Source organism: Rhinatrema bivittatum, chromosome 5 (assembly GCF_901001135.1).
Source record: "Rhinatrema bivittatum chromosome 5, aRhiBiv1.1, whole genome shotgun sequence".
NCBI classification, from domain to species: Eukaryota; Metazoa; Chordata; class Amphibia; order Gymnophiona; family Rhinatrematidae; genus Rhinatrema; species Rhinatrema bivittatum.
The window spans coordinates 247,784,421-247,808,062 of record NC_042619.1 but is presented as its reverse complement, the minus strand read 5'-3'; the positions used below and the strand labels follow the sequence as shown (position 1 = coordinate 247,808,062).

General features: G+C 43.0%; 1 protein-coding gene across 4 annotated transcripts in view; it reads left to right on the top strand.

Annotated features, from left to right (window-relative positions):
- The first annotated feature begins 9,569 nt into the window (after positions 1-9,569).
- The window catches only part of VDAC3 (voltage dependent anion channel 3), a 114,668-nt gene continuing 100,595 nt past the window's right edge, over positions 9,570-23,642 (top strand). Inside the window, exons 1-4 of one of the 4 annotated variants that reach the window (XM_029603706.1) lie at positions 9,570-9,693; positions 16,321-16,432; positions 19,003-19,074; positions 19,750-19,799. In XM_029603706.1, coding sequence (XP_029459566.1) covers positions 16,366-16,432; positions 19,003-19,074; positions 19,750-19,799 — 189 coding nt within the window. In that variant the 5' untranslated portion in view covers positions 9,570-9,693; positions 16,321-16,365. Of the gene's footprint in view, positions 9,694-9,772; positions 9,988-16,320; positions 16,433-16,828; positions 17,096-18,392; positions 18,414-19,002; positions 19,075-19,749; positions 19,800-23,642 lie in introns of those variants that run through there. The other 3 variants (XM_029603707.1, XM_029603708.1, XM_029603709.1) reach the window with 3 other exon arrangements.

Below are 23,642 nucleotides of genomic sequence, written 5' to 3'. Positions count from 1 at the left end.
CTGTTCCAGGTTTCCTCATACTCGTTGCTTCCCCGTGAGCCTTGCTCGTGTTCCTGTTTCTCCAAGTTCCTGTTCCGTGTTCGTCTCGTCTGCCTGCTGATTGACTTCCTGGTTCTGACCATCGTTATGCCTGACCTTGCCTGCCTTCTCCAAGCCTGACCACTGCTATGCATGACCTTGTTTGCATTCTCCAAGCATGACCACTGCTATGCCGAACCTTGCCTGCCTTCTCCGAGCCTTGACCATTGCTACGTCTGACCACGCCTGCCTTCTTCGTGCCTTGACCATTGCTACGAATGACTTTGCCTCAGACTTTCTTGAGTCCAGAGTTCCACGTTGCTTGCTACACCTTCCAAGTGCCACCAGCTTCCATTCAAGCTTGACAGTGACGCCTCTGTCCCTATCCTCTGGACACAGGCTATTAAGGCTTCGGCCTCCCTTTGCTCAGGCACTTTCAGTTCCTTCTTGTTCCTTGGTGCTTGAGTTTCTGTTCCATATCCCGTCCAGGATAGGACCACGCTATCTTCTGGCTGCTGTCTCTGGGCTGAACCATCTACTACCTGTACTTTACTTTGAGGCCCACCTAAGTCCTGCCAGCCCTGGCACCCAAAGGCTCAAAGCGAGGGGAACATGGGCTGATATAGGTGAAGCTCCAGTGGCCTCCAGCTTCAGCCCACTCTGCCTGCTGACGGTGGGGACCCTTAGGCCCTCGCCTACGGGTTGCGTCAACCCCACCTCAGCCCAAGGATCCACCTCTATGCAACACACTCTGGGTCTACCATTGTGAGCACTTTCAAGCTCCCAAATGATGAGCGTGCTGAAAGTGCACCTTACTAATGAATGCAGCTAGGACCAATTCAGCTCCAAGGGCCTGCTCGTGCATTGCCTTTGAAAAGCCCACTCATCTTAATTTACTTCTGGAGTGGTTTTCCACATCACTGAACTTTGACTCCAATATCTGTACTTGTGAACTCAATTTCAGCTGTGCAGTACTTAAAACTGGTGCTTCAGACTTGACTTCAGAAATATGTCATTGGTTCTCATCTGACTGTTTTATGTTAACCAAGATCACATCAACTGCTTCTATCTTTCCTGAGATTTGCTCAAATGTTTTATCCAGTGCACAAACCACTGCCACTGAAACTTCAGCCACTAACACACTAGAGTTCACTGATGTAAGGGGATCCACCAGCAAATCTGCCATCTTGGACTCTGTCAGTTTGCCAGTAGTTTTCTCTTTCTTTTGTGCTTTAGTCATCATTTCAGCTCCTTGCTTTATCACAAAGTTGTCCATAGGCCAATATTAATTTGCAAAATAGTTTTGTTTTATCTAGTTTTGTCCATTAAGGAGTATTATTTAGTGGGATCAATGGGAGGGGCACCCAGAGCAGGCCAGCAACATGACTCATTGCCTCATCGTATCACATGGTTCTGAAATATTTTTTTATTAGTATGATTGATGTTTTATATTTCTTGATTTTATTGTTTTATGAAGAATGGTAATGCTTCTGTTCTTCCATTGTTGCATGGCATACAGAGTCTGGCTTATTGTGTTTTCCAGTTGTTTTTGTCAGCATGTTTCTGTTTATAGTTTCTGTCCTATTTATTCTAAATTTGGTCAGGGTCGGTCTGTGTTCTGCTTGTGGGACAGAGGTGAGAACATAAGAAATTGTCATGCTGGGTCAGACCAAGGGTCCATCAAGCCCAGCATCCTGTTTCCAACAGAGGCCAAACCAGGCCACAAGAACCTGGCAATTACCCAAACACTAAAAGATCCCATGCTACTGATGCAATTAGCAATGGCTATTCCCTACGTAAACTTGATTAATAGCAGTTAATGGACTTCCCCTCCAAGAACTTATCCAAACCTTTTTTAAACCCAGCTACATTAACTGCACTAACCACATCCTCTGGCAACAAATTCCAGCGCTTAATTGTGCGTTGAGTGAAAAAGAATTTTCTCCGATTAGTTTTAAATGTGCCCCATGCTAACTTCATGGAGTGCCCCCTAGTCCTTCTATTATCTGAAAGTTTAAATAACCGATTCACATCTACTCGTTCAAGACCTCTCATGGTCTTAAAGACCTCTATCATATCCCCCGTCAGCCGTTTCTTCGCCAAGCTGAACAGCCCTAACCTCTTCAGCCTTTCTGCTAGCATGTAGTTTCTGTGTAGGGATCTACAGAAGCCTGGCTTGTTCTGTTTTCCTGCTAGAAGGTGTATTGGTATTTTAGTGCCTAGAGTAATATTTACAGTGTTGAATTTTCATAGGTAGGATTGTTACTGTTTGAGTGTTGGCAGTTGATGCCGTTTTGGTATGGGAGGTTTACTATATTGTAATTATAATTCAGTTTAGTCATGGCTTTCCGAGAGCCAGGCCCACATCTAATGCACAATACAATAGGTCTAATACCATATGGGTTCCAAGTGTTTTTCTTATGCAGGGTTTTCTGGTTGGCACCACAGCAGTGCATGTAAATATAATATAAAACTTTTATTATAATGCCTCCGAAGACTGTACTTTGAATGCCCTTTTTCATGAAAAATCTATTATAAATGCATAATTTGAATGTGTGGTAATGGCCAAAAAGGGAGGGGGGGGGCACATGTGCTAAAACCCTTGCACTGGCCCTGAAAGGCTGCACCACACACAGACCCCCAGCGTTCACCCATCTCCTATTTTCCCAGGGGAACAAATGCTGGGGAAGGGTGGGAGGCAGGTGGTAGGGTTGCCAGCTTCCTAGAAATATTATCACTGACACTCTACCTGCCACTTCTCTGGGAACCCTCCCCTCTTCCCCAGCACTTCAAATCACCAAAAGGGGCAAACTCTGAGGGCAGGGGAAGCCCTTTCTCATCTCTTGCCTCAGGTAGCAGATTGCCTTGAGCTGCCCTTACAAGTTACCCTGTAGATAGATGGAATTATAGGGAAAAGTGGTACAGCTTATCCCCCACTGTGTGCAAGTTATCACAGGTACACAAGATAACATTTACATCACTCTTTTCACTACATTCTTTGGGACCATGACTGGTGTTGTCCTGAGTTGACAGGTCCACATTATGTTACTACTACTTCTACTTATCATGTCCAATGTGCTACTAGACATACGCAACACTGTACAGACACACATAATTCAAATTACAAATTCTGTGTTCTCTTAAACCTTTTCTTGACTGCGCCAACTTTCCTATGGTGACCCAAGTTATGATCAGGGCTGGTGCTAGCATTTTTGCAGCCCTGTGCAAACAATTTCTGCGCTGCCCCTCCTCCTCATTTTTTTTTTTTAACACAGAATACCCCACCTCAATTAAACATGCAGAACACAGATTCACCTTCACCAGATTCAGAGACTATACACTATAAATTCAGAGATTATAAACTAAAACTGAACCAGAAACCGCAAACTGCAACAAGCCAGACTCTGTATGCAGTGCAGCAATAGAAAAACAGAAACATCATCAGTCCTCATAAATCATTCATCAAATAATAAATCAAGGAATATAAATCAATCATATTAGTAAAACCATACTTATAAAAAGAATATTTCCAATGATCTAAGGAACAGAATAACATCCAATAATTAAGAGCTCAAACAAAAGTTTAAAATTCCTCAAACAACAATAAATTATTTCAAAATGGCAGACACAGACATCCAATAAGTAAAACTAAGGATGGAAAATTCACCGCTCTCCATACCTGAAAACGTTTTATTTCAGTCATCCTGAGAAAGGTATGGATTAGTGAGGCAGCACACATTTTCTTCACACAGAGGCATGCTCTAATTCACACACACACACACACACAGGTTCCTATTCACACACATACAACCCTCCAATCAGACTCCCATTCACATAACCCCCCCCCCCCCCAGTCAGGCTCCCATTCACACACACACACACACACCCCACACTCCAGGTCAGGCTCTCGTTTGTTCATTCATTCATTCATTCATTTGCTCACACACACACACACACACACACACACACCAGCAGGAGCCATTCTGCTCCTCCTTATGTGCTGGCCCATGTGCTAATCAAACCATGCGAGCCTAGCACTTCCTCTATGCTGATTTCATGCATCACGAGATCAGCATAGAAAACATGATAGCTGCACGTGTTTTGAACACCATACACCAGCACTGAGGCCTCATCCTCTTCTGAGCTGCTGGTGAGCTGGGGTCCACCGGCGGCTTCACGGGCCTCTTCCTCTTCCAGGCTGCTGGTGGGATAGAGTCCACCGGCCTTGCAGGCCTCCTGTACTTCTGGGTTTTAGGTAGTGTGCAATCTACTGGCAGTTTCCACAGGCCTCTTCTTCTCGGCCGCCGGTGGGCCAGCTCCACTGCTTTTTCTGCTGCCCCTCCGGGTGTGCCATCCTGTGCAATTGCACGGTATGCACACCCGGTAACGCCAGGCCTGGTTATGATACTTCCATCCATTGACTATTGCAATGCTTTATTCAGTCTACCCCAATCTCATTTAAAAGTATTACAAATCATCCAAAATTGTGCTGCATATTTAGTCTCTGATGTCTTCTCTAGTGATGACATAACTCCAGACTTAGCTAATCTTCATTAGCTTCCAACAGAAAGAAGAGTGTGGTTTAAAATTTTCTCCATCGTTTTTATATCTTGCTCCTTCTAGCAGTGTCCAAGGTTTAGTTAAAAAAACTTCCCTTCTCAGCACCTATGCTCTTCAGCAAAATTGTTATTAGAAGTACCATCTTTCAAGATAACCCACTTAGCTGAATCCGAGATTGGATGATTAGCATAGCAGGGCCCAGACTCTGGAATGCCTTTCCAGAGACGATTAGACTAGAAAATGATGACGTTCACTTTAGGAAGCCTTTGAAAGCCCACTTCTTTGGCCTCACTTTCTCTATTTAGTTTCTTCTGGTCTCCCTCTCCATATGGTTTTATGCTTTGTTATTTGTTTTGCTTTCTGATATTTTTGTATGGTTGCTTTTACTTTGAATGTGAAATTGTTATCTGCTGAGACTGGTGGATCAGCGGGCTATAACTGATGTAAATAAATAAGCAGAAGAGATAGCCCATGCTCTTCAGATATTACAAGCATGTCAGAACGAACATACAAGATACACAAGTATCTATGGGAAATATATTTAGCAGAAGTTGTTAAGATTTAAAAACAGCCTAAAAAAAAAAAGAAGTTTTCAGAATAGATTTGAATATGGCCAGAAAGGGAGCATGATGCACAAAATCAGGACATCTATTGCAGGCATATAGAGCAGCAAAGTGGAAAGTGTGGAGTCGAAAGTTGACCATGGAGAAGGGCATAGACAGGAATGACTTGCTAGATGAACAGAGCTCATGAGGAAAGGTGTAAGAAGAAGAGAAGACCGATAATGGGGAGCCACACAGTGAATGCATTTGTAGGCAAGAGAAGCTTGAACTGTGGAAGCAGAGGGGGAAACAATGTAGTGACTTCAGAAAAGGGATTACATGGTCATAGTGACAGTGGAGGAAAAGTCATGCAGCTGAGCAAGGTAATCAAATTTGCAGATAACAAAATTAATCAGAGTAGTTAAATCACAAGCGGATTGCGATAAATTGCAGGAGGACCTTGTGAGACTGGAAAATTGGGCATCGAAATGGCAGATGAAATTTAATGTGGACAAGTGCAAGGTGTTGCATATAGGGAAAAATAATCGATGCTGTAGTTACACAATGTTGGGTTCCATATTAGGTGCTACCACCTAGCAGTGGATAATACATTGAAATCATCTGCTCAGTGTGCTGCAGCAGTCAAAAAAGCAAACAGAATGTTGGGAATTATTAGAAAGAGAATGGTAAATAAAACGGAAAATGTCGTAATGCCTCTGTATCACTCCATAGTGAGACCGCAGCTTGAGTACTATGTACAGTTCTGGTCACCACATCTAAAAAAAGATATAGGTGCGATGGAGAAGGTACAGAGAAGGGTGACCAAAATGATAAAGGGGATGGAACAGCTCCCCTATGAGGAAAGGCTAAAGAGGTTAGGGCTATTCAGCTTGGAGAAAAGATGGCTGAGGGGGGATATGATAGCGGTCTTTAAAATCATGAAAGCTCTAGAACGGGGTACATGTGTATTGGTTATTTACTCTTTTGGATAATAGAAGGACTAGGGGGCACTCCATGAAGTTAGCAAGTAGCACATTTAAAACTAATCAGAGAAAATTCTTTTTTGCTCAATACACAATTATGCTCTGGAATTTGTTGCTATGGGATGTGGTAAGTTCAGTTAGTGTAGCTGGCTTTAAAAAAAGGTTTGGATAAAAACTTAAGGATTTTAAAAATCTCCCGCTCTCCATATCTGTCATCCTAAGATAGTCATAGACTGGGGGCACGCATGCACACACATAAAAACACACACAATATGCTCCCTCTCTCTCATACATACACACACGCATACTTGGTGAGAGACAGAGGAAGCGTGTATGACACACACTTTCTCTGTACCTCTCTCTCACACACACACTCAGACACGCTTCCTCTATCTATCTTATTCCACACACAAGCTTCCTCAGTCTTTTTAACACACTAACACACATACGCGCATCCTCTGTCTCTCTCTCTCACATGCTAACATGCACACACATGCTTCCTCTGTGTACATCTCTCTCTCCGACACTAACACACACACATGCAGACAAAAACTGAACTTGGAATCACAAACCAAATTCTGTATGCAGTGAAACAATGGAAAAGCATAAAATCACTATTCCTCAAAACAATAGTCAAGAAATATAAAACAATCAGAATGGTAAAACATGCTAAAAAATGCAAATTTCAAAACAGCTTAAGAACAGAATAATATTCAATAATTAGAAGCTCCTGTACATTTTTTTTAATTTCCTAAACATTGATAAAATATTTAAAAAACAGCAGACACTAATTCACACCCAATAATTAAAACCAATAAGGATTTTAAAAATCCCCTGCTCTCCATGCCTGTCACCCTGAGATTGCCGTGCACTGCAGATACATACACACAGAGACACAAACAAAATATACTCTGTCTCACACATACATAGGCAAAGGGAGCTTGAGTGTGTGTGTGTGACAAACACACACATTTCCTCTGACTCTTCTTACACACACACATACCCACTTTCTCTGTATCTCACACACATGATTCCTGTCTCACACACACAGAAACAGAACAAATGACAGCAGAAAAAGTCCAAATGCTCCACCCAGTCCGCCCAGCAAGCTTATGCTTTTGCCAGTATCTGCTGCATTGTGCAGGTTACCCTCATGCTTATCAGTTTTCCAGACTGTAAAAGTCAATGCCCTTGAATGCTATTTGAATCCAGTTCTCTTAACCCTTGGTGTGGAAGCAGAGAGCAATGTTGGAGCTGCATTAAAAGTATCAGGCTTAGTGGTTAAGGGTGGTAAAAGTCGCAACAGCAAGTTACCCCATATGTTTATTTGTTCCCCAAACTGTAAAAGTCGGGGCCCTTGGTTGCTGTCTGAATCCAATTCCCCTTTTCCCACTGCCATTGAAGCAGAGAGCAATGATGGAGTTGAATTAGCAGTATCAAAGCTTATTTGTTAAGGGTAGCAACTGCCACACCAGCAAGTTACCCTCACGCACTCTTTTCTTTATTTCCATCCTCTAGCCTTTAGGGATCCAAAGTGTTTATCCCATGCCCCATCACTGTTTTCATCTTCACCACCTCCTCCGGAGGGGCATTCCATGTACATGCTTCCCCTCTCTCTCTCATCCCCCCCATCACCTAGGCACCCTCATACACTCTCACAGGGCCAATCTCTTGCTCTCTCACACACATTTTGGACCTCTTCTTTGGCCGCTGGCTGCTCAGCAGGGTCTCTTCTGCTACTGGTTTCATGGAAACGCCAGCAGCACCGCAGGGCCTCTTCTTCTGCAGGACCTCACTTTTGCTGGTGGGGAGTGGGAACCCTGCCGGAACATCACTTCTCCACACTGCTGGTGGCAATGGCACCCCTCCACCTGTTGTCACCTGGGCCAGACCACCCCCTCATGTAGTATGCCAGTGCGTGAAATGCAGATCAGTGATTCTACCTCATTGAGAAGCTACCTTCACTTTACCAGTTCCTTCCGTGACTTAGCTAACTGGCAAAAGCATTAAAAAAAACAAAAACCGGTCAGGCTGGCGCTTTCACTTAACTCCTGCCCTGACCCTGGCGCTAAAAAGACACAGATTAAAGATCCTGCAGTAACCTGATCTCCCTGCTAGGGCAGCTCCCTGCATGGCTCATGATTAGATAATTGCCTCCTTTGCATGTCATTAGCATGTACTGGCGCAAAACGGGGCCGATGTAATAAGCAGCAGTAATGCTGCCCTGAGTTTCCGCGCGTATGGTGCGCATTTTTTTAACCCTAGGCGGGTATGTGATAAGGGTTTGTGTGCGGGAAAAACCGTGCGAATAAACCCACTTACTAGCTCGCAGCTAACAAGTTAGACTGGCATGACTCTTCAGTAGAAGAAATAGAGGAGGAGAATGAATTCCATGATTTTTTTTAATACGGGGGAAAAAAAAGGTTAACGTATGAGAAAACATAGTAACAGTGAAGTGATACAGAAAGGCCAGTAAAAGGTGGGAAAGCAAAGAATCCTAGTCTCCCTCATTTTAAGCAAAAGGAGCAGCCTACCGTCCCGTTTGAAACTGCAGCAGGAACGTTTTTCATGCCCAAGTTTGTACTAAAAAATTGCGGGGTTTTTTTTTTTTTTTTTTACGAATGTAAAACATGCATGGCTGATAAAATATCTATACAAGAGAATGGTTTGGAAATCTTTGCTTAGTCTTAGTGCAATAAAGTGAGTTTGTGCCAATATTTCAAAATCTGAATGTGCCCTATGAATACCCAGAGTAAAACGGCTTCAATACAAAGAGAAAACCAAACCGAGCCGGTGTCCATTGTCACCAATTAGAACTAATTTTAGCCTCCGTTTTCTGCAGTTGCATTTTTTGTGGAAAGGGCCGCACAGACATGGTAGAAAAGAAAGAGGTCACACAGCAGCCGGCTCTTCCCCGTCCCCTCTTTTGTTTCGGAAGCTGCCAGACAAAAGAACGGCCGCAGCCTCATCCTTACAAGAGCTGCCACCTCCATCACTTGGTCGCGTCTCACTCTTCTCGTCCCAGCCTCCCCCCCGTAATTTGCTTTTTGCCGCATTTGGCATAATGGACATTGAAACCAAAAATGTTACAAGAAAGCGATGACTATTTTGTATTTTATGTTATGTTCGGTGTTTGCTCCATGTATTTGCAATAATCCTCAGTAAACAAACAAAAAAAAAAAAACAAGGTTACAAAGATAGAGTCTAAAACCATATCCACCTTTTTCTCCGAGTACTACTGGGCATTTATTTCAGCTATGCGTCTTCTCTGTATCACCGACAAGCAGCGCATCCCGTTCGTACTTGCCATTTGGATCCTTGGTTTAAATTGGCGTTCGCGCCCATGTTGACGAGCGGCTGAAGATGTGGGCTCCCCCTGCTGGACAGCGCAGTGGTACATTCCACGGGGACACGGGCTGCCCACTCTTCGTCTGTGCTTGGGGCTTGCGGCTTCTTAACAACCGGGAAAGAAGGGGTCGCGCGGAGCTTATCTGCGCATGCTCGGGTGTCTTGGGTGGTCTACGGCGCACGCTCAGTTGGTTTTCGTTACAACGAAGGCCTTGCGGCTGCCCTCAGGCGCTCCTTGACAGGTACTGGGCCGGTGGGTGGGAGGCAAGGAAGAGGCGGCGGCTGTTAGCGTGGAGTTCCCCCGTTTAAAAGAGCCCCCCAGCCACCCCCGAATCAATGTAAAAGCAGCAGGGTGAGGAGGTTCACTTCCGCAGGCTTCCGGCTCTGCAGGATTTAGATGAACAGATGATGCTCTACAGGAGCCGCCCCGGGCACATAGTCCGCTTTACTTGTATTGCAGTGGCTGCGTGCCTTGGACAGCTCTAATGTGACTTGCACCGTCTCTTCGACCCTCTCGCGGAGTTGTGACAAAATAGGTAAACAGTGAGAGGCCTGGGAGCAGGGTTGAGGTCAAGGAGAGAGGTCAGAAAGTGTAAAACAAAAAAGGAAGGACTTGGATTCTTTGGAATTAACATAATCCGTTATTATTAACTGTTTCCTGCAAATTTAAGGGCAGTGGGTTGTATTTTTAGTGTTTTAGGGTTTTTCCCATGTAAAAATAAATGTCACATTTTAGGATGAATATCACAAGAAATGGCTCCGTTTTTCTTGCATTACGTTTATATACAGTTTTTCATTTCGGTTCGCCTACATGATCATAACCAGTGCTCTTGGTATTGTTGTATTCAATGACAGCTTTGACATTCTTTCATGATTTACATTGCAGTTAAAGGGAGTTTTTTTTCTTTTAGCTTAAAGAATTTCTTGTAAAAATAATTTTCATAGAAATTATTTTAGTAACCAATGGAAGAAAGCAGTGTACTCTGTGTAATGAGTAATATTTCAAAACTATTCAGTTATAAAAATTTAAGTTAACAGAAAGCTAATCATCATTAGCCAGGTAGACTTGGGAAAGTTACCGCTTATCCCAGGGAGCAGGCAACAAGGAATGGATTTACTGTTTGGGATCTGCCAGGTACTTGTGACCCACAGTGGCCACTTGTTGCAGATAGGCTGGACTTGATGGACCTTTGGACTGACTCAGTATGGGCATATCTTATGTTCTTAAGTGTATTTAAAAGACAGCTGTGATGCCTGTGTATGCTGAAACACTTCAAAAGTGCATAAACCAAGCAGTAATTCCCTATATCGTAAGATTTTTCACCCATTTTTGAAACCACAGGCCCCTTGAAATATGCAAGCAATATTAGCAAAAGTAAAAAATATCCTCTTATTCATTGAATCCAATTTCTTCATATTGGCAACATAATTTTGTATTTTCACTTGGAGCTCAGTAGTTTAAAATGCTTGCATCCTGAAACATTTATTTACTTTATAAAAGAATAATCTCTAATTATTTTGTATATGGACATTTCCATATTATAAATTGATCTTTCCTGTGTAATGAAACCGATGGTATACAAAACACGACAAATAAATAATGGCTTGCTCATATACATGTATGGAATAGACCATCATAAATCTGATGCCCAAATTTGCACACTAAATATCAGTGCTATTAGATGTATAAATGTACATAAGAATATAAGACTTGCCATACTGGGTCAGACTAAGGATCCATAAAGCCCAGTATCCTGTTTCCAACAGTGGCCAAGCCAGGTCACAAGTAGCTGGAAGGATCCCAAGGGGTAGATAGATTCCAGGCTGCTTATCCCAAGAATAAGCAGTGGATTTCTGCAACTCTGCCTTAATAATTGTTAATGGACTTTTCCTCTAGAAACTTGTCCAAACCTTTTTTTAAACATATATTCTAATAGCTTTCACCATATCCTCTGGCAATGAATTCCAGAACTTAATTATGCGTTGAGTAAAGAAATATTTTCTCTTATTAGTTTTAAATGTATAACCCAGTAACTTCATTGTGTGTTCCTTAGTCTTTGTACTGTTTAAAAGAGTAAACAACTGATTAACGTTTACTCGTTCCATTCCACTCATTATTTTATAGACCTCTCATATCTCCCCTCAGCCGTTCCTTCTCCAAGCTGAAGAGTCCTAACCTCTTTAGCTTTTCTTCATAGTGGACTTGTTCCATCCCCTTTATCATCTTGGTTACCCTTCTCTGTACCATTTCTAATTCTTCTATATCTTTCATGAGATGTGGTGAACAGACCTGAACACAGTACTCAAGATGAGGTCGCACCATGGAAGAATGATACAGAGGCATTATGATATTTTCAGTTTAAATCTGCATTCCTTTTCTAAAAATCCCTTGCATTCTATTTGCTTTCTTGGCTGCTGCTGCACTGAGCAGAAGATTTCAATGTATTTTCAACGATGACACGTAGATCCTTTTCCTGAGTGGTAACTCCTGATGTGGAACCTTGCACTTTGTAGCTATAATTTGGGTTACTCTTCCCTAAGTGCCTCACTTTGCACTTGTCTACATTAAATTAATTTGCTATTTGCATGCCCAATATCCCAGTTTTGCAATGTCCTCTTGCAATTTCTCACAATCCTGTTATGATTTGACAACTTTGAATGATTTTGTCATCTGCAAATTTGATCATCTCACTTGTTGTTCCCATTTCCAGGTCATTTATAAATATATTAAAAAGCATCAGTCCCAGAACAGATCCTTGGGGCACTCCACTATTCACTTTTTTCCATTGGGAAAATTTACCATTTAGCACTACTCTCTTTTTCTATGTTTTAACCAGTTGGCAATCCACAACAGGACTGCCACCTATCCTGTGAGTTTTTAATTTACTAAGAAGTCTCTCATGAGGGACTTTGTCAAATGCTTTCTGGAAATCCAGATACACTATATTAACTGATTCAACTTTATCTTGCAAATGTATGTTGATAGGCCTATTAGTTATTCCCTATTAGTTAACTGCTTTTCTGTACACCCTCCGACTTAATATCATAGCGATATTAAGTCAGAGGCCCCCCCAAAAAAAATTAAAAATAAATAAAAATCTGCCCGTGACCTGCGGGTTGGAAGACGGACGCTCAATTATGCTGGCGTCCGTTTTCCGAACCCGTGGCTGTCAGCGGGTTCGAGAATCGATGCCGGTAAAATTGAGCGTCGGATGTCAAACCCGCTAACACCCACCGCTTCTGTCAAAAAGGAGGCGCTAGGGAGCGCTAGTGTCCCTAGCGCCTCCTTTTATGGCGGGCCACCATTTGCATTTTTTGTTTTTATGAATCGCGCACCCAGCTCTCCCGCTGGTTTTTCTGTATCGGCCTGTTAGAAATTGGAATGGGCCAGCCATCTATATATAGTAAAGTAGGAATGTGCTACTGACTGACCTCGATAAAACAATCACTTTGGTGCTCTCTCTGTTTAGCATTAATCTGTTTGCTGTCACTTCTATTGCTGAGACGTAAATAGCAACCTCTGAAAGAGCATGTGAAACCGAGGATGACTCAGTAAGGAAGAACTATATATCACTGGCAAAGAGCCGATCTTTCTACACCAAGACTAGCCAATAATTTGCAGATGAAACACATAAATATTTAAAAAATATAGCTGACAGTGCTGAACTCTGTGGTACTCAAGGAATACTTGTCAAGGAATACCAATTGGCCTACTCTATCATATTGAACTTGATTAGAAAGATAAGATCTAAACCAATTAAATATAACGTCTTTAATACCAGTTTCAGCAAGTTGAGATAACAAAATGGAATTATCCAACGTATTGAATGTTATAGATCCATCCAGAATAGTCAAAACCTGGCTTTTTCCACTGTCAGAGCCCTGACAAAATACAGCATAAGAAATATTTCAGTGCTGTAACCTCATCTGAAAACATACTGATGACTGTCTAAAATATTATGATCCTCAAGAAAATGCAATAGTTGTTTTAATGCCATTCCCTGTAAATTTTAGACAAAAATGGTAAGAGCAGATCATCATCGCTGGTCCACATTCATGAAATGTAACATATTCATGTAAAATGCACATACTAAATAATGCTTAATTTTAAATCTGGGTTGTGGTGGGGTGCCGCGCCTTGTGGCTGGCTGAGTTGGGAGGAGAGAGAAATATGGGGGAAGGGAGGGGAGGCGGCGGCACACACCATGGTTGTTGAAATAAAAAATCATGACACTATAGCCAAACAGAGGTTGATTCTGATTGAACTGGAAGCCCAAAAGAGGAGGAGAGACCTGCAGGCTAAAAAAATTAAATATGTATGAATGAGCAAGCTTTTCCACCATAAGTGTTCTAAGCATGTGATATCACATTATAAGGAATTTGGATATCAATTCATCAGCGAATGAATTTATAGCAGACAAGTATAACAAAACCCTAGTAGGGTTATGATGAGAAGATATAAGAAACAATACTAATTATTAACAATGCAAATTATAAACATAGGTACAAAATAACAAGTATGATTGCAGTGGACTAAGATTTAATAATAAGGTAGAGTGGATGGAGCATAGGGTGAGCAAGTGCAATACATATGGTCTTGTTAGGAGTTTGAATCTTGCTATGAACCATAAGCTACTACAAATAGCCAGGTTTTCAGTTGCTTTCTAAAGGTGCAAGCCTGAATTCAAGTGGCAAAGCTTTCCAGAAGATGGGAATGGACCCCTGCAAAGATTCTTTTCCTGAAGTTTGAGAGTCTTATTTCTTTGGGGGTTGACGCCACTAAGTGGACCTGAGGTAATGAGCGCATTGGGCAGGGGGGGGAGTGAATGGGGTGAGTCAGCTGTTGAGGTAGGCTGGTGCCAGGCCTTTGAAGGCCTTGAATTCTAAGGCAGTGTAGGGTCTTGAGTGGGGCGATTTGGTCACATTTTCAGGCATTTCTCGTGCTGCTGCGCTGTGCATGAGCTGCATGTTGCGATTGAGTTTTTTGGGCAGCCCAATGCATAGAATATTGAAGTAGTCCAGGCAGAAAATTACACAGACCTGGGAACATCTTCTGCCCTGTGTTATAAATGTAAGATACAGGTGCTATATAATGATTAGCTGAAAGTCAAACATTAAAATAAGAACACAAGATATGCCATACTGGGTCAGACCAAGGGTCCATCGAGCCCAGCATCCTGTTTTCAACAGTGGCCAAGCCAAGTCACAAGTACCTGGCAAGTATCCAAACATTATATAGATCTCAAGCTACTATTGCTTATTAATTAATAGCAGTTTATGTATTTTTCCTCTAGGAAGTTATCCAAACCTTTTTTCAACCCAGTTACACTAACCTCCGTAACCCCATCTTCTGGCAATGAATTCCAGAGCTTAACTATGCACTGAGTGAAAAAGAATTTTCTTAGATTTGGTTTAAATGAGCTACTTGTAAACTTCATGGAGTGTCCCCTAGTCCTATTATATGAATGAGTAAATAACCGATTTACATTAACCTGTTTAAGTCCTTTCATGATTTTGTAGACTTCTATCATATCCCCCCTCAGTCGTCTCGTCTTCAAACCGAACAGCCCTAACTTCTTTAGCCTTTCCTCATCATTTTGGTCGACCTTCTTTCTCCAATGCAATTATATCTTTTTTGAGATGTGGTGACTGGAATTGCACACAGTATTCAAGATGCGGTCTCACCATGGAGCGATATAGAGGCATTATGACATCTGTATTATTTGCCATTCCCTTCCTAATAATTCCTAATATTCTGTTTGCTTTTTTGACCACCACAGCACACTGAGCTGACGATTTCAATGTATTATCCACTATGACACTTAGGGGCAGATCTTAAAACATACGCCCGATTTTATAACACGCGCACTGCTGTGCGCGTGTTATAAAATCCGGGGTCAGCGCGCACAGGGGGGTGCACACATGTGCACCTTGTGCTCGCCGAGCCCGAGGGGAGCCCCGATGGCTTTCCCCGTTCCCTTCAAGGCCGCTCCGAAATCGGAACGGCCTTGAAGGGAACTTTTTTTCCGCACCCCCCCCCCCCCCCCCCCCCCCCCCCCCCCCACTGGCTTCCCCTCCCTTCCCCTATCTAACCCACCCTCCTACCTTTGTCGAAAAAGTTACGCCTGCCCAAGGCAGGCGTAACTTGTGCGTGCTGGCTGGCTGCCGGTGCGCCATTCCCCGGCCCGGGGGCTGCTTTGGAGGCCTCGGCCACACCCCCGGAACGCCCCCGGGCCAGCACACACCCACGGCCCCTCCCCCGGAATGCCCCTGAATGCTGCACCGTCCCCGACACGCCCCCCCCAACACGCTCCCGACATGCTCCCACCAAGCAAAGCCCTGGGACTTACGCCCATCCCGGGGTTTTGTGCGCGCCGGCGGCCTATGCAACATAGGCGCTGGTGCGCAAGTCCCCTGCGCGCGTAAATCCAGCTGGATTTACGCGTGCAGGGCTTTTAAAATTTACCCCTTAGATCTCTTTCCTGAGAGGTAACTCCTAAGATAAGAACTTAACATTGTGTAATTATAGCATGGGTTAGTTTTCCCTATATGCGTCACCTTGCACTTGTCCACATTAAATTTCATTTGCCATTTGGAAGCCCAATCTTCCAGTCTCAAAAGGTCCTCTTGAAACTTATCACAATTTGCTTGAGATTTAACTACTCTGCATAATTTTGTGTCATCCCCAAAAATGTCTGAGTTGACATGTAAGTTGCTAACTAGGAGTCAGTCAAACTTTGCTCAGAAACACATGGACTTTTGATTGAGAATATTTCATTAGTTCTGCTGGTACTGCATTTCTTTCATGGTTCAAGTGAGAGATGTCTATTAAAACATAGAGTTTATTAGTTCTTCCTCTTGATTTCAAGGTTAGAAAAAACTTGCTGCAGGAATAGATTTCTTGTCGTACAAACATGGCAGAAGAGAAACAGAAGAACCAACCTGATTCGGAGAGGCTTTGCTGTATAGATCTCTGTAGAGGTAAGTGAGAAAAAGACTAAGCTGTCTGCTCTTTCCTTGGCTTTAATCTGTGAGCTAGCATTCCTTATGCTGCGTTTTTATTTTCCTGGAATTTTCTGCATTTTTCGAGGAATAGCCCTTGTTGCTGTTGAATGATGGTGATAGAAGGGTGAAAGCTGTTTTCTGTTTGGACATTTACCTGTTCTGGAGTAGAATTGGTAATTTCAGTGTTTGTCTAGTCTGTGGTTGTGATGGGAGTTTTTTGATAGATGCAGGCTGACTGGCACTGTAAGATGACACTGCCATGCTGTTCACACCATGACCCTCTATTTATATTTCTTGAGTGTAGGAAAGAATCCCATGGGGAGTGACCTCACGGTTCTATTTGGAGTTAGCTTCTGTCTCTGTTGTGCCATTGTCACAGTTGCCTATAAACGTGAACTGAGAAAACCCAGGGTTTATGCTTTAAAACATATTTTCCTGGATTTGGGTTTGCATTAATCATCAGGGTCTCTTCGCCCCTCATTTTGCACTTCCCTTTTTTGCTTCTTCAAATAGCCACGCTAGTAACAGAAGACTGTTGGAGAAATTCTTTTTTTCTATTCCTGTTACGGTTTTCTCTCACTACGAATTCACTGGCATTTTCTTGTTCTGCGGTCATGGTTGTTCTGCGAGAGAATAGCGGTTAGTCATTCTCCATGTGTTATATTGATTATGCTGCATATAATTTGGGATTTGCTAAAAGAAAAGACATCAGTAGCTACTTGCCTACGTACCGTCTTTATTACTTTAGTGCATGTGTAAAATTGCCCTCCTGCATTTATTTATTTAAAACATTTCTTTACCGTCATAGCAATATGTAATTGATCAGTCTTAGAGGAAGCATTCCTGGGGGCAGGCTGAGGTCAATAGGGAGGGCTTGGCATTTTCAAATTTAAGCTTGTTATTTTTCTTAAAAAAAAAAGTGTGCACACAGAAAGTCAGTGCAAATGTCTGCAGGTAAAAAGAACCCCCAGACTTTGTCTTGGTGTGGTCATTCATAAATGTGCTTCCTAAGGGAGTCATTTTAAATCTGCCTGCACTGGTGTAGGATCTGCAGGCACTTTACCCTCAGACCTTGCACTAAGTTTCAAAGGGACAGTGCATGCATTACTTTACCTGTGAAAATTATTCCAGAAGAATTACCCGCACCCATTTACACCTACTAAATTGCATGGGTGGTGTTTCCGAGAAAAATTACATGCGTACTTTTGAAAATGCAAAAGTGTGCATGTAAGTACTAACCTCTCCCCCTTCCTAAAGGTAAAAGTAGGTGTAGAGAGGCCCTACACATACATTTATGTATATATAGGGTGTACGGTTTTCACCAAGCCCATTTCCGCGGGGTGAGCACTGTTTTACATGTGGAAATATCTTTGAAACTTCCCCTCTAAGTGCATACAGGCTGGCAGTCTTACTGCATTTTAATATTTAAAATATGCATTACTCTATTTTTGTTCTCTTTTGCATAAACTTTTGTTTTCCTCCTTTTGACTCTCATCTGAGAGCATCCTTTAATTTTTTCTGCAGAAATGGCAATATTTATTTATTTATTTATTTATTTATAACTTTTCTATACCGAAGTTCAAATAACAGAGTTAATTATCACTCCGGTTTACATTGCAACCATAAAAAACAGTGACAAAGTTGTCTTACATAGAACAATATACTGAATTACTTCTTCTCTGCCATTTTCATTGTAGACCATAATGCACTTGGGCTGAATTTACCTTGCTCTGTCCTTTAGCCATTCACATGCAATCATTTTTAATGCAGTAAAATTTGGGAGTGAAATGGATGCAGCACTGGAGAAACATGGCATTTGGTTGCTTTGGGAGGGCTGTGTTGGGGTTCCCAGTGCTACATGGCAGGAGTGAGATGCGTTGGCAGAGCTGTGTGGGGATCTCAGTACTGAAACTGCAGAGGGTGCTGCACAGCAGGAATGAGGTGCATTGACAGAAATGTATGTGAGAGTTTTATTTTATATCTTATTACAATAGTAGTAATGCTTTGTCTTACTATTGTCCTTGTCAATCATTATTTTATTGCAGTATTGGAAAGCTGCCATCTGAACAACTCTGGTTCTCAAGAACCTCAAATAGGCCTGGTTTTCAGGCCTATTTGAGGTTTTCCACAATGAATATACATGAAATAGTCAAGCACTGCTTCCTTTGTATGCAACTCTATCTCATGCATATTCATTGTGGACATCCTGAAAACCAGTCCTGTTTGTGGCTCTTGAGGAGTGGAGTTGGCCACCTCTGCTCTGTTGTATTCTTTTAACAGCTATCGGGATTGTATTTTTTTTCTCAAAATTAGAATGTCTACTTAACGTTTGCTGTTCTTATTTTGAGTTATCTTTCTGATTCATTGCTTTTTCTTTCAACAGTAAGTAGTCAATAATTTAGCTATAATATTTTGGAATAAGTACAATGATAGCCACTGAAAACTGAACTGATCTTCTGGTATCTGCCTAACATTTGGAAAATTAATTCTTGGGGATTTATTTTTTATGTTAATGACGCCTTTCATTCCATTTTTCTTTCCTTTAGGCGGATTATTTATGCCACCATCTTACTCAGACTTGGGAAAAGCTGCTAGAGATGTGTTTAACAAGGGATATGGTAAGTCTTGAGCAAAAGATTGACAGTTTCATTTGTTGACAAGAGGGAGGTGATTGTGGGATGTTGTAGTAACGATGTGTATTGACAGGCACTGCACTATAACATCCCATGCTGAAGGGGTGCTGGGCTTACTCTAGCAAAGGTGTAGAACCCTAGTCCTTCAGGACCATCAACGAGTCTGCTCTTCTCTGTAATCAAGCTATGCAAATTAATCTGGTTCTCAGACCAAGTATATGCAGAAATGCTCAAGGAATGCTCATTATAGATATGCAGAAAACAAGACTTGTTTGTGGCCTTCGAGGACTACGTTGCGCTTCTCTGTAATTTAGGTACAATATTTTAGTGCATATTTCTGGATACCAGTGCATATTTTATTAATGATACTAGCTGTCACCTGGTGAAACTTTTTTTTCCTGTGTCCCCAACCATGTCGGGCCTTTCTCTCCATCCCACACAGCCTGATGACTTCTGATCACACCAGGCTTCCTGCAAGTCCATGTGACCGATTGTCTTTCTACCACATTTGGCCTCTGTTCAGCTTGTGTGGTCTCATGCATGCTGCTCCTCCAACACACAGATGCCACTTTCCAGAACCTAACCATATTATAGATATAGATAGATCGATTCGTATTTATGCAGTTCAATGAAGTTGTGGCACTTTTCTTTCTGTTCTAGGGTTTGGGATGGTCAGACTTGAGCTGAAGACCAAGTCAACCAGTGGAATGGTGAGTATTCACGCGTTTCAGTGACTCTTGCAAAGATACTTTGTAGAGAAAAAAATCCAATACCTTTCTTTGCTCATTCTTATGGTTCTAGAGCCACATGGCCTTATGATTAAATGCAGTCCAGACCTTTGTTTATATTTATAGATGTGTCTATATTTGGAGTATGTTAATATGCATTAATAATATGATTATGTATTTATTCTTTGTAAACCACTTTACAAAGAAGTAGAAAGGCTCTGAAGTGGAAAGGCAGTATAAAAATGTGAAATTAAATAGTTATTGATTTTGAAAATCTAGATTTTAGTTTTGTCTAATTCAGAACCACCCCCCAAAGGTAGTTCTCTGTCTTCTGCTGATACACTTTCCTATTCTCACTTTAGCCATGTGGGCACTGGTCTTCATGATTCCTTTATCCTCCACTTTATTTCCAGGCTGCAGTTACATTCCTACATCTCATGGGGCTCATTTTCAAAACTGTCTGTTATGGTACAAAGCCTGAAGTAACTTTTTTATGCATGGACTTTGTACCAGATTTACAAGGGAATACACACATACTTTCCCTCAGAAAATACTGCCACAGGTACAAAATGCCCAGCACATGTGCACTTGCTTTTTGTGTAGGTGGAATATTTTATGGAAAACTAATATGAGTAGATTTGAAAATACCTTCTGCTTCTGTTTTATTTTCTGGTGCTGCTCAAAACACTCCCCTGGGAACGCCTCTCTCCCAAATGAGGCTAAGAGTGTCCGTTGTAGAGCTGCACTGTGCTGTGTTAGCCGAGACTTGAGGGAAGGCAATGTTCAGAGAGGCAATGCATGTGTGAAAATTGATCTTTAGCCACCCTCCTATTAGCACTGTTCCTTCCTGGACACTGAAAGCGTTCCTCACATACATATTCAGCCCATGGTTTATCAGACTTCTTTATCAGTGTTCTCTATTAATTCCTGAAGAGTTTTTATCTGTTTTTCATGCAACCATTATTTTTGGAAGCTTCACCAGATGGTAAGAAAGTAAAAAGAGAGGATTTCTTGTATTGCATTCCTATGGACCCTCATTTTATTTATGTATTTTATTTTTCCTGGAAATTTCAATGTTATAACATAAAATACAATCGGTGGGAAAATGACTTTATCATGCGCAGGAGAAAAATCAGTGGAAAAGTTATTGTTCCACTGATTTTTGTTTTGTTATAACCTTGAAATTCCCAGGAAAAATAAAATAAAACTGAAAACGAAAGTCCCTATGTATTCCCTTTTTAAAGGTGAATTTTCAAAACGGTTCTGGTGTAAAAATGAGTATATACGCATGTAAGTAGCCTCTACTGGTGTATTCCGTATGGTTCTAACATCCAAAATATGCATGTATTTTCACTTTCGTGCGCACATATATGCATGTAAAAAAGGAGTGGGCTGGGGCGTTCCTTAATGGGGACAGCAGTTATGCGCATAAGTTGCTATTTTAAAAGACACTTCCTTATCATATTACTAGACCAGTTATTACAATTGGGATTTCGCTCCTCAGCTTGATGGAGACAAAGGACACACCTTTTTCATGATCTCACTTTAGGGCCTTAAAGGAGCCCTGGCTAAAACCAGAAGTTATCTGTCTCCAGCAATGGCAGACACATGAAGAGGATGTAGCTCCCAGAGTCATGGAGTGCCATGGCCTGGTTGAATCCTTGTTGCTCCTGGGACACCTACTCCTTGGGGGTTACTTCTCTCAGTGGGAGCAGTCTCCCAGATTCTGCCATGGTCGAGCTCCTGGGTCATCCCAGTGGTAGCATTTTTCAGGCTCTGTCCTGGTTGAGTTCCTGGAGGTCCTTCCTTGCCTGTGGGCTTGCAAAACCTCCAGCGAACGGTGCCTAGCCCAGTACCCTACAAGAGCTGTATTGTCCCCAGAGTAAAACAATGATTGCTTAGCTGCAGAGAGTGGTTCCGTAGAATGGGATATCATCCAGATTCTAAAGACCTTGAGTAGGCGGCCCCTTAGGCCATTTAAATGGGCATCAATGAAGGGCTATTTCGGGATTGGTATTACTCAAAGGAATTTTTTGATTAAGACGCATCTTAGAGTGGCAGGCTCAGTACTGCAGAAATACTTATCCAGGAATTTCTCAAGGTCCGGTTCCATCTTACTACTCGAGCTAATATTAGCTTTCCATGGAAAGCAAAGGTCCATCCAGAACGCAGCAGCGGTGGCTGGTGAGGAAAATTAAAAATCTGCGATTATTAAATACACATCGTATTCTCTTGACATACCTAACATCATAGAGGAACAGATGAGCAGTTCCTGGTATTTGATGCCCAAAGTGAGATAGACAGCTGCTAAGGCCACCATACCAGAAGTATCGAGGAGACAATTGCATTTGCCTACCTATTATCAAGATAGCAGGTCCCAGCAGGGCTACGGGTTTACCCTACAAGGGCATAGACATCATCCCAGGCAGAGGCACCTCAGCCACGCCAGAAGGAAGTGGCAAGGCAGCAGCGTGGTCATCCTTTCACCTTTTTGAACATCATAAATTGGTCACACAGTCCAAGTCAGTCACTGACTTCAAGACAAAGATTGATAAGGCAGTCCTGTCTTCCCCCACCCCAGCAAGGGTAAGTTTTGGAAACTCCCATTCCCTGTACGTACCAGGATCAGTCCAGGACACCTGGGTTGTGACTCCGCACCAGTAGATGGAGACAGAGCAAGACTTGTCGGACTCAGCCATATATGACCATGTGCCAGTCACAGCCCCTCAGTCTTACTCTGTCTCCAGTAGATGGTGCAGGTGCAGTCACAGCCTCTGCCTGCCCTGAGTTCTGGTAGTCAGTCAAGGCTGATTTGTTTTAGTGTGTTTTTTAGTTAGGCCAATTTGAGTTTTTTCAAATTTGTTTTTGTTTTAATTGGTGAGAGAAGTCCCATCCGCCCTGCCTCCCAGGGGGGTTGGGAGGTTCTGAGGGGACCATCCCCCGCTGGTCGAGGCCGCTGCTAGGGTCAAGGACCCGGCTGAGCTAGTAGCAGCGCCGGGGGTGACACCGGGGAGCCCGGTTCACTCACCCCTGCTGGAACAGGGCTCCAGGACCGAGGACAGCGGCAAGTGTTTTGAAGAAAAGAAAAAAAAAAGGTTTCTTGTTTTTCTTTTCTGTCGGCTCTCCGTTGCCTCGTGTCGCCGCTCGGGGTTTTCTCGGAGGGGTGGGGGGGGACATACAGGACAGGAAGCTGGAGGTACAACTTAAAAAGATTTTTGAAGTGTCTGCCCTGGGAGTTCGGGCCGCCATCTGCACTAACTTCGCTATGCGAGCTAGCCTGCGCTGGGCCCAGGTCCTTCAGGCGAATGCGGGTCTGTCAGCGGAGGAGGCATCGCAGGCGGATCGATTGGAGGCGGCAATAGCATATGGAGCAGATGCTCTCCACGATCTGCTGCTTACGTCGGCTAGGTCCATGGTGGCGGCTGTCTCGGCGCACCGCCTTCTGTGGCTGCGCAACTGGGTGGCGGATGGATCTTCCAAGGCTCACCTTGGGGCGTTGCCGTTCAAGGGAAAGTTGTTGTTTGGCAAGGAGTTGGATGATTTAATGATTTCTCTGGGGGAGAACAGGGCTTTTAAGCTGCCCGAGGACAGATCCAGGGCGCGGTCCTCGTTTCCTGGCAGGTCCCGTTTCGCGGTCCCAGGAAGTCGCGTCCTCAAAGGTCTACCGGCTCCTCGTATAGGTCGTTTTCCTCTCGAACCCCTCAGTGGCAGCAGTCCTTTCGTGGGAAACGTTTCGGTAGACAAGAAGGACCCCGTCGGGCACGGGGTCCAAGGTTTCGCAATGAGATGCGGTTGGCCCATCCCTCGCAGTAGCTCCAAGACGTC